The sequence below is a fragment of the Amblyomma mixtum genome, chromosome 1, assembly GCF_055824585.1.
Source record: "Amblyomma mixtum isolate Tamu chromosome 1, ASM5582458v1, whole genome shotgun sequence".
Lineage (NCBI taxonomy): Eukaryota > Metazoa > Arthropoda > Arachnida > Ixodida > Ixodidae > Amblyomma > Amblyomma mixtum.
In genome coordinates this window covers 287,450,587-287,471,262 of record NC_143012.1, presented here as the reverse complement: position 1 = coordinate 287,471,262, position 20,676 = coordinate 287,450,587, and the positions used below count along the sequence as shown (strand labels likewise).

At 49.5% G+C, this 20,676-nt stretch overlaps 1 protein-coding gene across 1 annotated transcript in view; it reads right to left on the bottom strand.

Moving 5' to 3' along the window:
- The window catches only part of LOC149371958 (neuroendocrine convertase 1-like), a 45,746-nt gene that overhangs the window by 14,556 nt on the left and 10,514 nt on the right, over positions 1 to 20,676 (bottom strand). The window contains exons 2-7 of the mRNA XM_089585525.1: positions 18,723 to 18,827; positions 17,981 to 18,100; positions 17,802 to 17,910; positions 1,973 to 2,010; positions 1,823 to 1,899; positions 360 to 448 (exon numbers count right to left, since the gene is read on the bottom strand). Coding sequence (XP_089441651.1) covers positions 360 to 448; positions 1,823 to 1,899; positions 1,973 to 2,010; positions 17,802 to 17,910; positions 17,981 to 18,100; positions 18,723 to 18,827 — 538 coding nt within the window. The remainder of the gene's footprint in view (positions 1 to 359; positions 449 to 1,822; positions 1,900 to 1,972; positions 2,011 to 17,801; positions 17,911 to 17,980; positions 18,101 to 18,722; positions 18,828 to 20,676) is intronic.

The window sequence follows — 20,676 nt, the reverse complement described above, 5'->3', positions numbered from 1 at the left end:
TTTAGATCGTCCACGATAGTTTAGATTTCTTGTCTTTGTCTCTTTTGCGCAGTGATTAGTGATGATGCTGTTGCGCATGCTCTGCTGGCCTTGCTCGGACCATGTATTTTCCAATAAACTTCAGTTGTTAGTCCAGTCGTTGTGGTGTGTTCTCTCTTCTTGTCCGTCGTCTTGTGTGACTGGTTTTTTCTCAGTTTAAAATGATTTCATCTTTTTTTAACATGTCCAAGCTCGCGTATATTGATGCAACACAAGACTGTCTACGGTCTTCCCTGTCAGCCGGGACCCCGCATGCATTGATGGCGGGCGCAGCGATAGCAGCAGAGCCAGGAAGCGTCGTCGTAAGCGGACACCCTCACCTCCGATGCGTGCCTCGTAGGCCACTCCGACTCCGCAGTTGCGGTTGTTGGCCGTCATGGCCACCTCCCCGGCGCAGCGGGTCCCGTGGCTGCGAGGGACAGAAACCGCCTGATTGACTACACTCTGAACACGAATACGCGCCTATGTGGGAGTAAATAGGGAGTAAGCCGTCCTCTAGCGAACTCCCTTTTAGAGGCAGGCTGTGCTGCCCAAGTCCCGGAGAAGATTTGAATCATGAAATATACGAAATGCTTACTCTTCTCAACGGAGGCATGTTCGCATTGCAAAAGCACAGTAACCTGATGCCCTTCCCTTTAAAAGGGAGTGCGCTAGAGGACAGCTTTGTTCCCTTTTACTCCTATATAGTCTAATTTGTCCTTAGAGTGCAGACAATGCGTGAAAAATGTCACTGTGATTTTTAGCAAGTCATTAACAGCATGCGGATTCGAACCTTCCAGTTGCGAACTAGATTCCCACATCGCGCGGTGCTTCCTCTTTCCAGAGCCGTTGTTTGTTGTGTTACGCCGGACGGCAACCAGTGCCGTAAATCTATACGCGAAGCGCCCCTCACTGTGCTATCGCCGCAAAGCGAGCGCCAAAGGGAGAGGGCAAGCGCTTGCTGCATGTGTCTCCCACTCGTGCTATGAATTACCACCAAAGGATGCACATCAAGCACACAAATATCCTCAATAAAGGTGCATTGCCCGAGTTTAAGTAAACCAATTGAATTCAGTTGAACGTTTAGTCAATTGCACAAACGTATAAAGGTGCCTTGCCTTAGTGAACCGTTGGCACGCAATGGATGTACCGGGTGTTTTTTTAGTCTATAAAGATTTTTCTTTTAAAAGCCTTGAAAAATACGCTACTGAGGCCTGTGCAGGTGGAATATGCGGTAAGGTGGACACTACGTCCGTAATAAAGTTTTGTTAAAATATAACTAACTAACTAGTCAACTTTTAAATATTTTGCTTCAGGGCACAGTGTTATATTGCGGTGAACTTCGAACGCACGAACCTAATATTTAAAGCTGTTAAATCAACACTGTGGTTCGATCTATCGAACGTGGAATTATGCGCGAAACACGAGTCGTTGCTGAAACCTACGCGCGACGTGCGCCGGAAGTAATAAAAACACCAGAATAACATAAAACCGAGTGGACTACCGTTGTATACCGGTATATACGTGGCTTACCACGAGAAATACGCAAAAGGCATAAATTCTTCGAAACCTTGACCGAGGAAAGCATTATTAAAAGGATTCTACCGTGAGACGTATATCGCACAAGAAAGAAGACACAATACAAGCTACTGACAACCAACCAGCCCAGCAGCTAACTCTTTCAGAGGAAAGTAATGCCTCAGAAATCGTCCATTCCACAGCGCCGTTTGGTCGGAGCAAAATGACAGAAGTTAGGCAGGGAAGCGAGAGGCATACATCTCTAGAATAGAGGCGTGGCGCTCACTTGTTCAGGTCCTGCGGATCGTAGCGCGGGAACGGGTCTCCGTCGTCGTCGTTGAAGTCGTAGCTGGCCTCGGGCGCCTGCGCGACGGTCGCACCCACGTCTCGCCCTCACGTCACCGACTCGCAGCGGTAAGGAGATGCGTCCACTTACGTAGTTTTGCACCAGATCCGTGTGGTTCCACTCGAGACCTGCGGATGCGGAAACGACACCGGTGAGCTGCGGGGCACTCACTCGGATCGTTTGTGCCTCGTAGGGCGATCAGTTGTGCCCATTGGTCGAGCATGCTTGTTCGTGGCGCCTCCTGCTTTTACAGCGAAAACTGTTATATACGGAGTCCTTCCCCGAGGATTCAGAACGTAGACCGTCAACGTGCGGTCACGTGTCATCACGTGACCAGCGCCGCCCACGTGACCAGAGCCAGGCAAGTTGCCACAAAGTCTGTAAGTCTGAGACTTTACTGTGGGTCTCAGCAATTAGCGAGACACAGTCAGAAACACGGCGACAGCTTTTGCTGAGTTTAGCACGTTACCCAGTAGAGCATAACCACTTGGACACTTTTTGTTTTGTCTTTTGAGCATCCATTTTGCTGTATAGTTTAGTTAATTGACAGGAATAACGTAAGTAGAGGTTGTTGCCTGAGGTTGTTGCCTCCTACCGGTTGAATCTTACGACAGATGAGGACAAGAGCACGCAGCGGTGACACGATTAGAAACTATAAGGTGCTGACAGGACGTTATAACGCATGAAACAATGCTTTGCAAACATAACATGACAGTGAATTGCTTTAGAGTTGAGTGATGAGCCTGAGACACCGGCGTCAAAACTCTGTCGCGACGGCCGCGTTTCGACGGACGTCTGCTGCATGCTGTTCGTGCTCGTTAAAGAAATTCATGTGGTCGAAATTCATCCACAGCCTTCCACTTAAGCGTTATTCACAGCAGTGCAGAATCAGGCTGTGAAACCCCGCATGCCATACCAATATCTGTAAGGAACTGTACGGGAGTAACATAACAAAAGCTAGCAGGGAAAAAAGATAATAAAAATTAGAATGGTATGTTGTATCTCTATCATCAGATATCTGACACTAAGAATAATAAGACAGCCACATATGCAATGAGATTTTCAACAATAAGTACATTATTATTATTACGATTATTATCATTAACCGTCAAAACATGAGGATCCACGTAAGGAAGAAAAGGAAGAAAACTGAAAAGGAAAGGAACACTGTGACACACAACGAGGATGGTGGTGGTGGAAAACATTTATTTACAGATAAACTTCGGGAGGTGAGGTATGAGCTGACCCAGAGGGGGCCAGCCCTCACAAGTACAAGGTGGAGGTCCCTAGTTCGGGACCCCAGTGGCGTCGGCCGCTGCCCGGGCTCGCGCGACCAGGACCCGTTGGGCCTGCAGGTCAGAGCAGCCGAGCAGGGTCGCCTCCCAGTCCTCCCGGGTTGGGTTGGGGTGAGGGGGGATAGCAGGGTTGGAGGGGCAGGCCCACACCATGTGGTAGATGTCCGAAGACTTCTCCGCACAGTGCGGACAGCTGCCAGAGAAAGAAGGGTCAAAGTGTTTGAGAGCTGCCGGGCACAGCAAAGTATTTGTATATAGGCGAAGCAGAAGCCGCTCCTCCGCCTTTGAGAGACCTTTACATGGGCGGGGATAAAGACTATGGCCAGATTGATAAAGTAAAGAAATGTCTTTAAACGAGTAAGCTGGAGTGAATTCGAGTTCCTGATCGTCGGGGTCGGAGGGGAATGTCCGGTGAGAGAGCGCGCGGGCGGCGCCGTCAGCTGCCTCATTTCCCTCAAGGCCCATGTGAGCAGGAGCCCAAACGATACGCCGGTGAGCGGGGTCCCTGGTATAGACGCTGTTTTGGAGAATGCGGTAGGCTAGATACGGTACCCAGCCCTGCTCGACGTTCCGACATGCCCCTCGCGAGTCGGAAATAATTGTTTTTGAATTGGAATGAGATGCAGCCAACGCAATGGCGACCTCCTCCGCGTGTGTTATGTCACGGGCTCGAAAGTAAGGCCGTTCACTGTTTTGGATTCGTGGACGACTGCGGCCGTGAACCATCCCCCATGGTGGGGGCCGGAGGCATCCACGTAGAATACGCCGGGTTTCGAAGCCCATGTGCTCGCGATAGGCTTACTGACATCGAGAAACGTTGAAAGAGCAACTAATGTTCTTAAGAAAAAGGCAAATTCCGAAGCTTGCTCCAAGCTACTGAAATGATACCGCACAGACTTCCTGTTTCGACCGGGGAAATTTGCGACTGTGCTGTGCCTAGAGATGCAAAATTTCAGAAAATTTTGAATGCATGAAAAAAAAACCTTTTTTTTTCAGGTTTTTTTTTTTCATGAAATATTGGAAATTTTGCAAAACGCGACAAAAACAAATTTATTTGCAACAGCACAACGATCAATAATAATGTTCCGAAGTTCAGTCGAATATGCAGTTATAGATGCCATATTGTGAAACGAACTTCTTGTTCTATTGCATCGAGAAGATAATGATTTGTACTTCAGGCGAATATGGAGATATAAATATCATATTTGTGGAACGAACTTCTTGTTCTATTGCACCGGGAAAGGGAACATGAAAGCTGATCTATAAATCACTCCATATCGGACTCAGAGTCACTGTCGCTGGATGCGGCACTACGCGCAGCAGCATGAATTGAATATGTGCCCACAGCTAGGTTCGACTGCACATACACAAGCTTTCGAACCCGTTCCCCTGAAAGCCTGTTGCGAATCCTTGTATGGACGTTTCCGAAACGGGACCAGTTTCGTTCGCAGCTGGCGGATGATGCTGGTATCTGCAGCAGTCGGCAAGCCAGACGAGTTAGCGGCTGGTTGGTGCAAAGGCCTCGCCACCAGGTAGATGGGGCCACGTGATTCGCTGAAGACCCCTGTCCTGCACCAAATTCCTGCGGATGTCCTGTACTCTGCTACGTTGGAAATCAAGAAGCTGGGCTTGTATTTGGCTAAAACCACTTACGTGCACAGCAGCCTATGTTATTTATGCCGTGCGTGTAGTGCTGTAAAATTTGCAGCCATTTTGTTCTACTGCAGCCGCAAGTTCAAGTATTAGTGTGTTTTTAAGTCAAACCTGGATCTTATATGTGACCTGGCCTTCAACCCGAGTACTCGCAGCACGAACGTTTTGGTTTGGTTTGGTTTATGGGGTTTAACGTCCCAAAGCGACTAAGGCTATGAGAGACGCCGTAGTGGAGGGCTCCGGAAATTTCGACCACCTGGGGTTCTTTAACGTGCACTGACATCGCACAATACACGGGCCTCTAGAATTTCTCCTCCAAAGAAATTCTAGCCGCCGCGGCCGGGATCGAACCCGTGTCTTTTGGGTCAGCAGCCGAGCACCATAGCCGCTGAGCCACCGCGGCGGCGCACGAACGTTTTAAAAGCACTACCTGGCACCGGCGATGACGACAGCTGCTCTCCAATCGTTCAACGATGCACGCTGTAATGGTTTTCAAAGCAAAAACAAAAACCTAAACAAAAGCAAGCAGTATCATAAAACCTTGAAATTGCATTGTGAAATTTTCGATGTTTCTTTCCATTTTTTCTCGTCTGAAAAAAATGAAAAAAAAAACTTTTTTCCAAAATTTCAGTTTTTTTTCAGGCTTTCACATTTCTAGAGCCTGTGCCCCTCCCCCCCACCCACCAGCGTGGTTCAGCAACGCGCCATAACTGCCCCTTGTGTGCCCCAGTCGGATATTTTTACGGCGCGAGCACTCTAATCAGAGAGTGCGCTGCGCAGTCGCCAGCCAATGCTTCAGTGATGAGAGCTCGCTAAGAAGATTGAAAATGAATGGGAAAGGGTAGACTCATCATCTGCTGGCTTCGAACCACATATTAATCTGGGAGCGTGCTGAGTCGAATTTGCTTTTTTTTTTGTTTTGCGTGTAATGAACTCATCGCCTTCCGTGTTTGCCATTTTCTGCAAGTTATGCTCATTGTCTGGTATGAGACTTACTGCCTAAGGTCTGTGTCCCTGCGTATGAGTTTGTCAGCGGCGAACTGAGCGGCACACTGCGTTGATTCTGGGTTCGACGGAAAGAGAGTTGCAAAGAGTGGACGGAAAATAGATGGAAAGCGGTTTACGGCAGAAGGGTAATCTAATCCAGGATTAGTTTGATATTTATGGATTCCGCTGCTCGGGTAATTTGGCTGGGCCGGCCAGGACCGCTGCGTCTTGTCGCTCATATTGGAAAGCTTCCTTTTTTTACGAGACAAATAACTAGCCGATGAGGGTGAGAACCAGTCTTTGTCTCACACAACTTGAGCGCCAGATTTATAAAAATGTCGCTGTAGGGAGTCATCATATAAATAGGTCCTTCGAGAATTATAAATCAAATATTTAATCTTAAAGTAATTTGCGATGTCGCTAAAGTGGCACACCGTATTGAACAGTATCATTAATTAGGTTTTCGAAAAGTCGGTGCAATTTCCGCTTGCAAACGACAGTCGCATACTGTAAACTTGTACACCGTTTGTCCTCAGTTAGGCAAATGAACCACTGTTCTATCGGATTTATCTTGGCATGTGTTCTTGCCGCATTGTGAAATTTCCTTGTGTTGTGTGATGTAGCTCTTGCCTCAGTGTAAATGTTGTGTATGCTAGGGCCCTGTAAAGGGGCCTGCAGTACTGAAAATAAATAAAAAAAAATAAAAAAAGCATCTTGCGATTCCCATCGCCTAATTCTGCATTGTCGCACCTTGCGTGAGACGTGTGAACCACGGCTTGCATTTATATTTCTTCCGTCAGCACTGCGTAGAAAACGAATGCCGGCGAAGAGGGCAGAGTTGGAGGAGAACGCCTCGGTATTTCCGTCTGCACGTCTTTCGCCCTCTGGTTGTAGGGAGCGGCGCGCCGTTCGGAAACTTGGGGCGCGGGAAAGGCAAGAGCGGCGGCAATTACTCGGGCTGCCGACGAAGGCGCCGGAGCGAGGGTGGCTGGCCGCGACAGCTCCGCGGGGTGGAGCCATTACGAAACACACGCCGCTGTCCAGTCGGCAATGTAAACAACTCCGCCGCTGCCACGCGTGCAGTGGCTGTAGCTCCGCGTACGCACAAAGCGCAGCCTCACGCGGATTCGTCCGGCGCGGCCACAAAAGGCCGTAGCGTGCGGTGAACGCGACGATGAAGCCATGCCGCTGGTTGGGATGTGTCCTTTCAGTCGGACCTTCGCTGCCGTAACGTGCGGAAGGGGCTGACAGCTGCGACGGGACCGCTTGACAAGACTCTGACCACTTGCTCAGTAAGGCCGCATTCGAGCTCCCCGTTGGCGCGTGCTAAAGATAGCTAGGTTACGAGCTCTCAGGTTGCGAAAACCCGGAATTGCGACGAGTACGAAAACCTCGGGGGTCTGCCAGAAAATATTGCAAATAACATGTCCATGCCAGCGCCACCGCCCCAAAGACAGCTGAACCAGGCCAGTTTGGTGCATGAAGAGAGAGCGCCTATGGGCCCCACGTCGACCGGCAAAACGGCTACTGCTTGTGCTTGATTGCCGCCGGTCCGCCTCCGCCGAACTGCTCTTCCTTTATTAAAATCCCCATGACGAGTTTCTCGTTGCATAATACGATTGTATAGCTCGTTTAGTCTTTGTATTAGAGTATATAGTACAGGGGTCGTAAGTTCTGGCTTAAGGCAGAAAACATCAGTAGCCTTAACAGGCGCACCACAGCTTGCTGTCTGTTAGTACCCCTTACACTCAGCCAAAACAGAAAATTTACAAAGTACGGAAGCCAGGTATGCGATGAGGCGATGTTATCGGTGGAATAAAAAACGCAGTTGTGCGTCATTAGGTACTGAATGACTACCTTACACGTCTCTGGAGACACGGAGGCTGCACCCCTCCGTCAGACGTCTTCTGCTAGCGATATATGCCGTTCACCACAGGGCCGTTCCTTTGTTAAGTTTCTGCACTGCGTGCAAAAGCGTTATGCATAAACGGTACGAACAAGTGTCATGCTCTGTCTTCGTCAACGGGAGAGCTACAGTTTTATCGCTGCAGTTTGCGCACACACTCCAAAATGGCCAGCCCTCTCGCTAAACCCAGCACAATAACCAAACGACAACATGAGAATCCGGTGTTTAGAAATTAGCTTCAATTCGCGATTTTGTCTGCCGGTTCCATCATTTAACTGCCGCTTCTTTTTTAACGGCGACATCATTTGCTTATCCTAAAAGCATAGCTATATGCACAACATTTTGTGCGCGGTAAATCAACTGCTCGTGCTGACACCCGCCATACTGCAGTGATTAGGGTGGAGATCTATATATTTAGGCTTCATGTTACTGCCTGCTCGTGCTGACAAAATGATCAAAATATACTCTAAGTGATTTCTTACCGCACACGAATACCCCGTTATGTGTGACCGAAAAAAAAAAACAAATAGCTAGCTCCTTTGTAGAAAATATTCGCCGAAAAAAAGAACAACCGAAAACTTTGTTCTGAATAGAAACCAGAAAGTCCGACCCGTAAATATAGCTGTTTCAGTCAATTCGGCTCCAGCCGCCAACCTGCCCGCACATCGCCTCGTTCCCTATTTCGTTCTCTGGAAATGTAGCTCTAATACAGCGCTGTCTGGCAGCTACGATTTCTGCCGACAAAACACTAAGAGATTACGGGAAGCGCGCGTGATCTTGTCCTCTTCCCGGAACTGTGCTGGCAATACGGCAGACCGATATTAGCTTTGCATCATCGCCTAGTTTGGAGCACTCTCTGGGCTTGACTTGGTTTCGTGCTGCGTTCTAAACGGTGCGTATCAAGTAGCCAATTCGTTGATCAAGGCATCACTGAACCAGATCGACAATCTCGCTACGGATCCATGAGTACAGGGCGACAGGCAGATACAAATCAAATATCAAATTAAATCTTCGTTCCAACGTCAGGGATGCTCAGGGCGTTATACAAAGAGCCCCAGGATTATTTTGACTGCATTATGCTACGACCCCTTCTTACATGGTAGCATGCGATTAAGAAAGTAATAATTTTTTGTTACGATACAGGTACATGAATGTGGAATAAAAATATAAATACGGATACTGCTCAGAGAAATCAATTAACACATCTAGGTTCAGTGGAAGCATGAAGTACTGCATAGCCCTTATGCTTGTTAGATTATAATCTGAGTGGAAAATTGTCGTGTCCGGTCGCTGTGTTGAATGCAGCGAAAGACGCACACGGTACTTTAAGACTTCGTTTATTTAAAGCCGATGAGGGTGCGACCAGCGTCGACCGAGGCAGGAGCCGAACTGGCCGCCCGAAGAAAGGAGGGAGCGGAGAAGCGTCCACGGGAGGGAGTGGCTTCCCAAAACAGGAGGAGGATGCGGGGGCGCACCATGGGGGGGCATCTGGCGACAGCGTGCGACGAGGGGCAAGTGGTCGTTAGGAGGAGGATGCGAGTGGTCGTTAGGAGGAGGATGCGGGGGCGCACACACACAAAAGCAATAAGGGGACACAACACTTCCTTCCCCCTTAGAAAGTTGCCTGGTATCGTGCAGGGGGTCGGCGCTCACGCGTGGAGGCGCGCTGGCTTTGTGCGCTCGGGGGAGAAACACTTGTAGGCTGGCTGTTGTTCGCTGTGTCTCCTAGGTCTGTCCTGGGCGAAGTCTCTTCTTCCGGGAAGAGGTGCCAGGCTATGTGGGAACATGGTGCACGTGTTCTCTCCGCTGGCGGACAGCTCTCAGACGGCGTCGTAAATCTACGCAGCTGGTTGAGATGTCGGCGTGCTACTGTGCCATGTATGTTGACGAGCCAAGAGCGCAGGCCTATGCGTCTGACAATTGTAGCTTCCTCCCAGCGTGGCTTTTTCAGAAACTGTCGGGCGAGGACGCGCTGCCCCTCATTAAGCGTGCCGCAGCGCGGAATTGCTTTTTCTTCCCGGAACGTCTCTGCCTTTGGCTCGGGGAGGATGGCTGTGAGCTGGGTTCGCATTTCACGCTCGAACATCATTTTCGAGGGGGTCTCGCCTGTTGTGCTCGGAACCGTCGTGTGCTGCTTGAAGAGAAAGCGCGCAAGGCGGCGCTGCAGCGAGCCTGTCTGATCTCTTTCAAGGGCGCGTTTTAGCTCGGCTACGTAGCGCTCGGCTTGTCCGTTTGTCGCTGGGTGGTAGGGGGCCGATGTAACTGATGAGATCCCGTTGTCGCGATAAAACTTGAGGATCTCCGCAGACACAAACGGTGTTCCGTTGTCCGACACTACCTTGCGCGGCAGGCCGAACGTTGCAAATAGTGATCGGAGGTTGTCAATGACTGCTGCCGAAGTCGTCTGTCCCATTTGCCTTATCTCAAGCCACTTTCTGTAGGCATCTACGACCACAAGGAAAGTGCAGCCCTCAATTGGTCCTGCAAAATCAATGTGCAATGTGTGCCATGGTGTGTCTGGCTTTTCCCATTCTGGGACAGGAGCTTTCGGCGGGGCGCTCCGGCTGCTCTGGCAAGGCTTGCATTCTCGCACCACTGTTTCGATGTCGTTGTCAATGCCAGGCCACCACATGTAGCTTCTGGCACACTTTTTCATTGCAACGATGCCCCGATGTCCGGCGTGGATGAGAGACATAGCTTGTGCGCGTAGTTCTCTCGGCATCACAACTCGGGACCCAAATATGATGCAGCCGCGATGGGTGCTCAACTCTGTAGCTCGCCTGCGGTAAGCGTCGAAGTTGTCCCCTTTGAGTTTATGCACGTTGCCTTGTTGAACAGCTGTGTAAACTAGCCGGAGAGCTGCGCACTTCTGCGTAGATGCTGCAACTGTGCCTGCTGTAAGCGGAGGTTCTGGCAGTGCTTCGAACATCAGAACGTCTCCTGGTGGAAATGGTTCGTCAACAGTTGCGTCTAGTGGCAGACGGCTTAGCGCATCGGCGTTTTGATGTTTACTCCCATTGCGGTAGACCAGAGCGTAGTCGTACGCTGAGAGTTTGATGCACCAACGTGTCATTCGCGGAGACAAAGTTGGTGGCATAGGCCTTTGTGGTCCCAGAATGCCCAATAGCGGTCGGTGATCGGTTATAAAGGTCACCTTCCGGCCGGCAATGTACTGGTGAAAATGTGTCGCCGCGTAGACGATGGCTAGCCCTTCTTTGTCAAGTTGCGCGTAGTTGCGTTCTGCTTGCGACAACGTACGTGAGGCGAAGGCGATGGGAGCTTCCCTTCCTTGCTCGTCAGTTTGCGATAGAACCGCGCCGACTCCGTTCGGTGATGCGTCGCAAGCCAAAAGCAGAGGCTTCCTTTCGTCGTAGTGGCGGAGGACTGTACATCTTCGAATCAGGTCTTTCAGGGCATCGAATGACTGCTGATGGCGTGGCGACCATGTCCATGTCACATCTTTCCGAAGGAGTTGGTATAAGTCGTTGGCCACGGTAGCTCTTTGTTCCAAGAACCGGTCGTAGAACGTCAAGAGTCCGAGAAAAGCCTGTAGCTCCTGCTTGTTTGTTGGAGCTCGTGCTTCTGTGATCGCTCGCACTTTGTCCTCGGTAGGGTGAATGCCTTCCGCATCAATTCGGTGTCCCAGAAATTGCACCTCTGGCACCGCAAAACAGCACTTCGATTTGCTTATGCACAAATTAGCGTTTGCTAGCCTTTCGAGAACGAGCTCTAGGCGCACTGCATGCTCTTCAGTGGAAGTGCCACTGATGATGACATCGTCAAGGTAGACACAAACTCCTGGGATGCCCTGAAGCACTGTCTCCATGAATTTTTGAAATATGGCCGGGGCTGCAGCTACGCCAAAAGGCAGTCGCTTGACTTTGTACAAGCCCTTCAGTGTGTTAATTGCCAATAATTCAGCAGTTGACTCGCTCACCTTCAGCTGCTGATACGCCTGGGTGAGGTCCAATGTGCTGAAGACTCTTGCGCCACGCAGTACACTGAATACTTCTTCAGGTGTCGGTAGCGGGTAAGAGGACGCTTTAGTCGCAAGATTGACGGTGCTCCGGTAGTCTCCGCAGAGGCGTATGGTTCCGTTCTTCTTGCGAACTACGACAAGTGGTGTGGCCCATTCTGAATGCTGCGTCGGCTCGATGACACCTTGCTGCTCCAGTTTGTCCAACTCTTTTTCAACTGAATCTCGGAGAGCAAACGGCACCGGCCTGGCCTTCAGAAATTTGGGTTGCGCGTTGTCCAACAACTCCAGTGTGACCGGGGGCCCTTCGTTTCCTGGAATCTCTTCCGAGAATACTCTTTCGTATTTCTCTTGCAGTTGCTCAACCATGTTCTGGCTCGGCGTCTGGTGTATGCCGCATATCATCACGCCTAGTGGAGAAAACCAGTTTCTCCCTAGAAGGCTTGATCCTGTGCCCTTCACAACAAGCAGAGGTAGCGTATGGGTCTGGCCGTTGTAGTTAACCTGCACGTTGGCAGAGCCCAATAGTGGCAGATTCTGTCCTGACCACGTTCGCAGGTGCGTGTCGTCTTGTTGCAGGGCGGGTGCGTTAGATGGCCATGAAGTTCGGAACGTGTCCTCACTGATCAGAGTACAGGCTGCGCCGGAGTCCACCTCGAACTTAATCAGCTGGTGATGTACGCTTACTTCTGTAAAAATCTTCGGTCGCGTGCCGAGATTCATGGTGTTCAGGTCGTACAACACAGATGGTGTTGCTGATGTTGTTCCATGGAGATCAGATAGCGGCGTATTCTCTGAGGCGTTGACGCTGTGATTAGGCTGGGAAGGTGACTTTATCTTGGCAAGTCTCCGTTTCGTAATGCATGCTCTTTCGATATGCCCTCGCTTGTGGCAAAAATTACACGTGGCTGACTGGAATCGACATCCCTGGGGGTTGTGTTGGTCGTCACACCGCCAGCAGCGTTGTGCCTTTTTGACCGATTTTACAACAACAGAAGGCTTGCGCACCTGGTTGCTTGTCTGGTGTACCGGCTCGGTGTTCCGGCGAATCCCTCTCTGCTGGTGACCGGCGCTCTCCGCTCGAACGGCGATGTCGTAAGCTTTGCTGAATGTGAGGTCCTTCTCAGCGAACAGGCGCTGCTGCAGTGACTCGTCACTCAGTCCGCACACAAATCTGTCGCGTAACATCACGTCCAAGGGAAGCATGGTGGTGTTAGCAGAAGAAGCTGCGTCTCCCTCCTGCCCGGTAGCTGTTGTCGACAGCGTTCCAAAATTGCAGTCGGCACCGAGCTTCTTGAGCGCGGCTACGTAGGCGCTCACAGTTTCTCCTTCCAGTTGATCTCGTCGTTGGAAGCGAGCCCGGCTGTAGACCTCGGATGGCCTTGGGTCGTAGTGCTTTTGCAGCGCTTTTACGATGTCGTCGTAAGACACTGCCGCTGGTGTGCTTGGCTGAATAAGGGCGCAGACAGTATCGTAGGTCTGCTCCCCGCACAGCGTCAGCAGGTTGGCCCTCTTCAAGGCTGGGTCTGTGATGTTGTTAGCTTCAAAGTAGAACTGAAGGCGTCCAACCCACGATGACCACGATGAGCCGTTGAACTCTGGTATCTGATTGGGAAACCCTCGCGTAGCCATGGCTTGTCAATAGCGTTGCGTAGCGCGGGTCGAATCCCATCCTCGTCGCCACTGTCGTGTCCGGTCGCTGTGTTGAATGCAGCGAAAGACGCACACGGTACTTTAAGACTTCGTTTATTTAAAGCCGATGAGGGTGCGACCAGCGTCGACCGAGGCAGGAGCCGAACTGGCCGCCCGAAGAAAGGAGGGAGCGGAGAAGCGTCCACGGGAGGGAGTGGCTTCCCAAAACAGGAGGAGGATGCGGGGGCGCACCATGGGGGGGCATCTGGCGACAGCGTGCGACGAGGGGCAAGTGGTCGTTAGGAGGAGGATGCGAGTGGTCGTTAGGAGGAGGATGCGGGGGCGCACACACACAAAAGCAATAAGGGGACACAACAAAAATATATAAACTGTAAACAACTATGCTGGTTAATTGAATTACATGCTGCAAAAATACAAAACAGTCACATCAAAAGAAAAAAAACTGGAAAAGGAATATAGATATTAAATCTTTTCTTCTTTATTTCTTATTATTTCTCTGTCTTCCTTCCTTTCTTTCTTTATTTGGATAGTACGAATACGTCTTTCGAGCTTTAAATTGGCAGCGTATTCCTAACAATTAGCTGTACTTGTATAAAGCTATGAATCAATCATTATTATTATTACACAGAAACCTCGTAATAATAGAACAGTTTATAATTAAATAATGAATATAACGAAGGAATAGACATTCCACTTGGTAACTCCCATTGAAGCCACGTGTTTATATCTCGTTTTTACGACGCAAAATTTTCCTACAACAGTATACAACGAACCTCCAATGAACCCTACTGGCCGTTTCGCGCTGAGCAGGTCGATGCGCAACACTTACGCACCGATTAGATGTGGCAATCACTGCGCATAACCACCTCCGTCGGGCACCGGACAAGACACGCGGGAAGCTTACCCCGCATCAAGCTGGTCCTGCACGGAGCGTTTGTCTGGACAAATCGTTAGCTTCAATGCGCTGTTTGGCGCTAACACTCCCTTCTTTGTCGAAAATTGAGTGAGCGTACCGCTGGACGTCGTCACGGTGCGCTGTGCGCACTGTCCATTGCTCCATGCTGAGCCTCCATAGAATTACCAGCGTCTTTGGAGTTCCCCCGTTTTCCAGCCTCCTCGTTGCGCACGGCCAAGTACGAGCGTGCTCTAGTCTCTGGTTTCATGCACAGTTTTGTTTGTTTTCGCAGCGAGGTTGCGTCGCTAAAACTGTTTGGCAGTGCGATTGCTGTGCTTAACGGCGTTGACGTCCCGCCGTTTTCGTAGGGCCAAGCTGCGGGAAAAAAACGCGCAAAGCAATTTCCGTCGACCAGAAGGCGGTCATCATCAAAGCCTTCGGCCTGGCGTACGCATTCTTCACAAGACATTCCTGTCATGCGGTGAAGTGTTGTCACCTGCGTGCTTGTTAGCTGTGTGGTGAAACCAACCAAAATGGGTATCGGCTTCAGCATCTAGAAAAGGGACCTTCGTATTCTGAATACTATGACGTCATTCCGCCAAGACCAGTTTTATAGGCGCTGAAGCCACTACGGGGCGTGGACGAAAAGGGCGCGCGTTGGCGAGGCTGGCATGTTAGGGCTAAGGTACAGCCCTAACATGCCAGAGAGAGACATTGGAGAGACCCTGCAGTGGGTGTGCAGGGTCCGCGCTATGCGTGTGTGTGTGTCCTCTTCACTGTTTCCTCGTTTCTTTGGCGCAGTTTTGAAGATGAGCGATTGGCACCAACTAGCCCGCCGGAAAACACTTCTTTAAACGACCCATGTACCGCTACTTTATTGATTCTTATATATATCAATGACTTACCCGATTATCTGTCATCCTCAAAATGTATTTTATATGCAGACGATACTACTACATTTAGCTCCAATAACTATATCTCTCGTCTCATTTATAAACTAAACATTGACCTACAAAATATCGTTCGGTGGTGTAACGATAATATGCTTCCTATTAACACCTCTAAAACAAAATTTATGGTATTCAGCTCCCATCAAAGAAAGTTAGCCTCTATTCCGTCTATTAATATCGCTAACCAAACTATATTTCCCTCTAACAGTGCTACATTTCTTGGCGTACACCTCGACAACCATCTGAAGTATCATGACCATATTACTTACGTTAATAAAAAATTGGGCACTTGGGATACGAATTCTTATCAAAGCACGATCCTACTTTATCTTTAACACATTGATCGCATTATATCACTCATTTATACATAGTCACATCACTTATGGTTTAACATGTTGGCGAAATACAGCTCTCACCTTGCATCAACTCAGGTAATCCAGAACAAAGCTAGAAGAATTATTACATCCAGCCCGTGTATTACTAATGCCAGATCTTTACTCCATATGAACAATATCCTAACTGTTTCAGAGCTAATAAAATTTCATTTAGGTATATTGTTCTTCAGAATCATCAACAACCAATTACCAACAGTTGAGCTTTTATCTTCTACACTCACCAATTCCAACACTACTCAGTTTGCTTCTAACAACAATTTCCTCTACCAAAAGTTCGTACTAACTATGGCAGACTGTTCAGTATTCATCGATTTCATTATGGAACACCTTACCTCTGAATATTAAAAACTCGCGTTCAGTATTTAATTTTAAACAGACCTTAAAACAATTCCTGATAGCAGACAGTTGACCATTAGTTTCTCTTTGTTTCTTTCTTTTTCTTTTCTTCTTTTTTTTTCGGAGCTTGTGTTCTTTGCCTACAAATGTATGTATTGTGTCTTAATGCGGTATCATCTTCCATTCTTAAAATGTTGCGCATTGTTTACTTAACCCAGTGTTATTATGAACAGGAGGTCCCTTTTCAGTCATCGACTATGGGACCTCCTTCTGCATATCAATGTATATTGATCATATGATTGACTAATAAAAAATTCTGTTCCGATTCTGATATTAGTGCCATTTACTACGCCCATAACCCTGTCCATTCTCCCTATAAAATAAATAAATTGGTAAATTAGTTTTTGAGGAAAGGATATAAGCGCAGTATTTGTCTCACATATACCGGCGGACACCTGAACCGCGCCGTAAGGGAAGGGAGGAAGGTAGGAATGAAAGAAGAAAGAGAGAAAGGGGTGCCGTAGTGGAGGTCTCCGGAATAATTTCGACCACCTGGGGATCTTTAACGTGCACTGACATCGCACAGCACACGGGCGCCTCTTGCGTCCATCGGAACGCGGCCGCCGCGGTCGGGTTCGAAACCTGCTCGGTAGACGAGCGCCTTCTCCCTATCGCTCCTCTTTTTAATTTCACGGCTCTGTCTACACGCTGTCCGGTTATTTCCGCTGGCTGCAGCTAGGTGCTTCAGTATCCGATAGCAGACGCCGTGGCCGGCAAAAATCTTTTCCTTCCTTATTGTTCTGTTTAATAAATAACCACATACTACGACTACTACTAATTAAAGCGGATAGTTCGTCAAATTAAAGTTTTTAAGGTCTACAGAAGACGGCTTTGATATTGCTCATATTTTTCAGTGAATTCACGAAACTACAAAATGATAATATTTTGAGTGTATGGTTAACATTTCTAACTACGTCAGCTGGATTTGATCCGGTAAGAAGCCTAGTGGTATCATCGGGATGGATGACAAACTTCACTTCGTTGATAAAGTTAACGAGGTTACTAACACAAAGACAAAATAGCAAAGGTCCCAATATACCCCGTTTTGGTAACCCGCGCCAATTACCGGTAACATTATCAGCGCGAGAGCCGTCTTTGAGCAAATAGGTTGCTTGTATGGCATGACAACCGGTGCAACGAACGCCGCCTTTTTCGCATGACCGCAGTGTCGCGTGGAAAATGGGTGCGGCAGACGGAAGGCTACTCTCAGCCAAACACGCACTTGCGCCACGCTGTTTTACAGCCGCTGCTTAAGGCCGCGAAGCCTACCCGGCTCCACGTGTGAAAAGTGATCGCAGGAGAGCAAGTGAAAAGCCTTTCGATGTATCGAAGTACCCGCTGAACAGGAGTTCGATAAACGCGAACAGTAGTGCTATACATTTGAATGTAGTTATAAAGGGGATTTTTTGACTGTTCAGAATAAATAATAATTCCTTGTATCCGGGTTTAATTTATCTGGGATCGACTACATTCGAAGGCGGCGGGGGCGAAAGGGGGGTGGGGTGCGGTGGACACGTACCCTTTAGAATACAACTGAAATAACTAACAAAGCGTACAAAATATGGGATACAAGAGGGCAGATAAAGCACACAACGACGGAGAAAGTATAACACGCAAGAACTAGAACAAAGGAAAACGCATACTGTCTAAGCAGAGGATACATGACGCACAAAAGATTCTGAGCGTCGTCCTAGGCACTTAAGAGCCCGTGAAATTTTGTTAGACGGCGCTGACTGGAGGTGGGTGACGGAAAATGATTCCATTCAGTGTTGCGGTGTGGTAAAGTGCGCATAAAGTGACGAGGGAGACTGACCGTCGTCCATGATGGTGACCACGACGCCCCTTCCGGTGAATCCCATGTCCCACACCTTGGTCACCCGGTGGTCCAGCTCGGGCAGGTCCGGCGACGAGCGCGTGTCGTGCTGCGAGAGAGAAAGGAGAAGAGGAGGAGAGTGTGCCCCCCGCGCGCGAAAGAGGAGAGCGCCCACTCACGATGTACCACTGGCGGTTCCAGAGCGGGTCGTTGAAGCGCAGCGCCTCCCAGTCCTCCTCCTCCTCCTCCAGAGCCCGCTTTTCACGCGGCCGCACCAGCTGCTGCTCGGCCCACAGCACCTGCGCATGCGCACACTCCCTGACGCTGAAGCCGACGGCGTGAGCCTACCACTTTTACAGCGAAAGCCGTGACTGGTCGTTCGATCCGCGATCACGTGACCAGTTATCGAAGTATTATTAATTCGATAGCACTAAAAGGCACATTGGGAAAAGAAATTTGTCGTCGCTCATAAAATTTGTCCATTGGCTGCGAGTGACGCCATCAGACCCGATAATTCCCAGGGGCTGGACGTCACCAGAGCGGAAGTGACGTCACATTCGGTAAAGGCCGCCAGCAGTTTCTAATGCTATCTCATTGCCAATACACAAGGTAATTAGGTGTTTCTTTGAATGTTCTGAATGAAATTGCTGCGCAGATAATGCATTGCCCCAAGTTCAAGCAGTGTCCGCCGCAGTGGCTATGGCGCTCTGCTGTTGAACCCAATCGTGGGATAACATGGAACTCACGGCGGCTGCATTTAGGTGCAGGCGGAACAAAAAACAAAAGAACCCAAAGCAGCCGAGGTCAGTTCGGACATTTCATCAACGGCGTCCCTCACAGTCCGCGTGCAGCTTCGGGACGTAAGCCCCCCATATAGCACCATTTTCCAAAAGTGTGAATAACAGAGAGATGTCCACGAACCCTCGAGTCCTGCGTCAGCTGTCGCGTGAAGGTCCGCGCCGATCGCCTGGAGCGCTCCGGTTGGTCCGCCTTGCGCAGCAGGTACGTGTCTTCCAGGCCCCGTAGCTGCACGCGCCCAGAGAGAGAGAAAGTATGGTGCGTGACTGCCAACCGAAAGCACTTCAAACATAACATTTACAAAAATTCTCATCGATCTTGAGCTTCGTAACTTTATCCCTCGATGGAGTCGCCAGGGGCTTGCCTATTCTGAAACTTTATAACTGGTTTTAATGCTTATATTTGTTACCTAATCTGGGTACTCTTTACTTAGTGCTCAGATTTAGTAGTCTTTTTTGCAACTTTGTAAAAAAAAAAGCTTCGGAAACGCTCATTTCATTCTTGCAAAGCCACAGTGAAGTACGCTGAGAGACGACGCGCAGAAAGAGGGCCGAGTGACGTCGCCGGCGAACCGTATAGAGAAGCGAACCGGTTCCAAAGCACACCGTCTCGTGGATATTATACCCACTGGGCTACAACAACGATCAAAACGGGCGCATGGTCCGGTGCCTTGCTCTGGTCACGTGATGGCACGTGGACTCAGGTGATCATTCACGTGGCGGTCAAGTGACCAGATGTTGACTGTCGCTGTGAAAAAAAAAATTCGCTGTGGCTTAGCTTGGTCAAGCCCGGTAATTGCGAAAGCAATATCCGTACCTACGCCATGGTTCAGCTGGTAGTGTAGCTGGTGGTTAGACTTGTGGTGATGCATCGGTTATACAATCCAATCCAATCCCATCCAATCCATTCTAATCCAATTCAATCCATTCCATTCCAATCCACTCCTATCCAATCTAATGTAATCTAATCCAATCCAATCTAATCCAGTCCAATCCAATCCAGTCCAATTCAATCTAATCTAATCCAATCCAATCTAATGCAATCAAGGTCAAATGAAGGTCAACGGTGGTCACTGCCGCGGCACAATGGTGGTCACCGCCGCGGCACGGCAAAGGCGTGAAAGTGCAAGTAGTATTGCTTTCGCAATAAAAAATTGCTGAGGCTCAGCTTGGCTAAGCCTGGGGAATGCGAAGCATATTAGTGGCTAGGCTTGGTAATACATGGCTTTCCTTGGTTGAATACTTGGTCATTTTAATACAACCACTAGAAGCCTTCGTCGTGGGGGAAGACAACGGCATGGCTACAGCAGAACGCCGACTAACCCCGAGACGCGCGTTGGGTGAGCGCCTGGATTGCCACGGAAGCCGCGTCTGCCTGCCCGGTGGAGCGAGCGTTTCACCTACACCGAGTGTGAACGCGCGTTCGAAATGCGCGGGAATGCGCGGGTGTGACGGCTAGGGGTCCCACGGCGACGGCGCGAGGTGGAGGCCGGCTCTCTCATCCGATGTCACGTGGTGTGACGTCACGGTGTCACGTGGCGTGACGGCTAGGGGTCCCACGGCGACGGCGCGAGGTGGAGGCCGGCTCTCTCATCCGATGTCACGTGGTGTGACGTCACGGTGTCACGTGGGGGTCCCACGGCGACGGCGTGAGTGGTAGCTCTAGCAATATGCTTCGCATAAAAAATGAAACGGGATCCCATTCAGTAGGATCTACAAGCTCCTGATTTTAACTCCACCCAGATTCCAATATGGGGCGTGCTAAATGGTGTCAGACGTTGCCGCATGTGATGAGCGCCGACTTCTCACCATGACGAGCGCGTACCCGAAGTCTGCGTAAAGCGATGCCAGAAACACACTGCGAGCTATGGAAAGGAAAATGGCAGGTTTAACGCTAAGACACAAGAAGCGAGTAGAGTGGGTGAGGGAACAAATAGAACTTAAAGAAATCTTTGTCGAAACCAGGAAGAAGAAATGGGCATGGGCAGGGCATCTGATGACAAGGCAATATGACTGATGGCCGTTAAGCGTAAACGAGTGAATTCCAAGAGAAGCCCAGCGAAGCAGAGAGCGGCAGA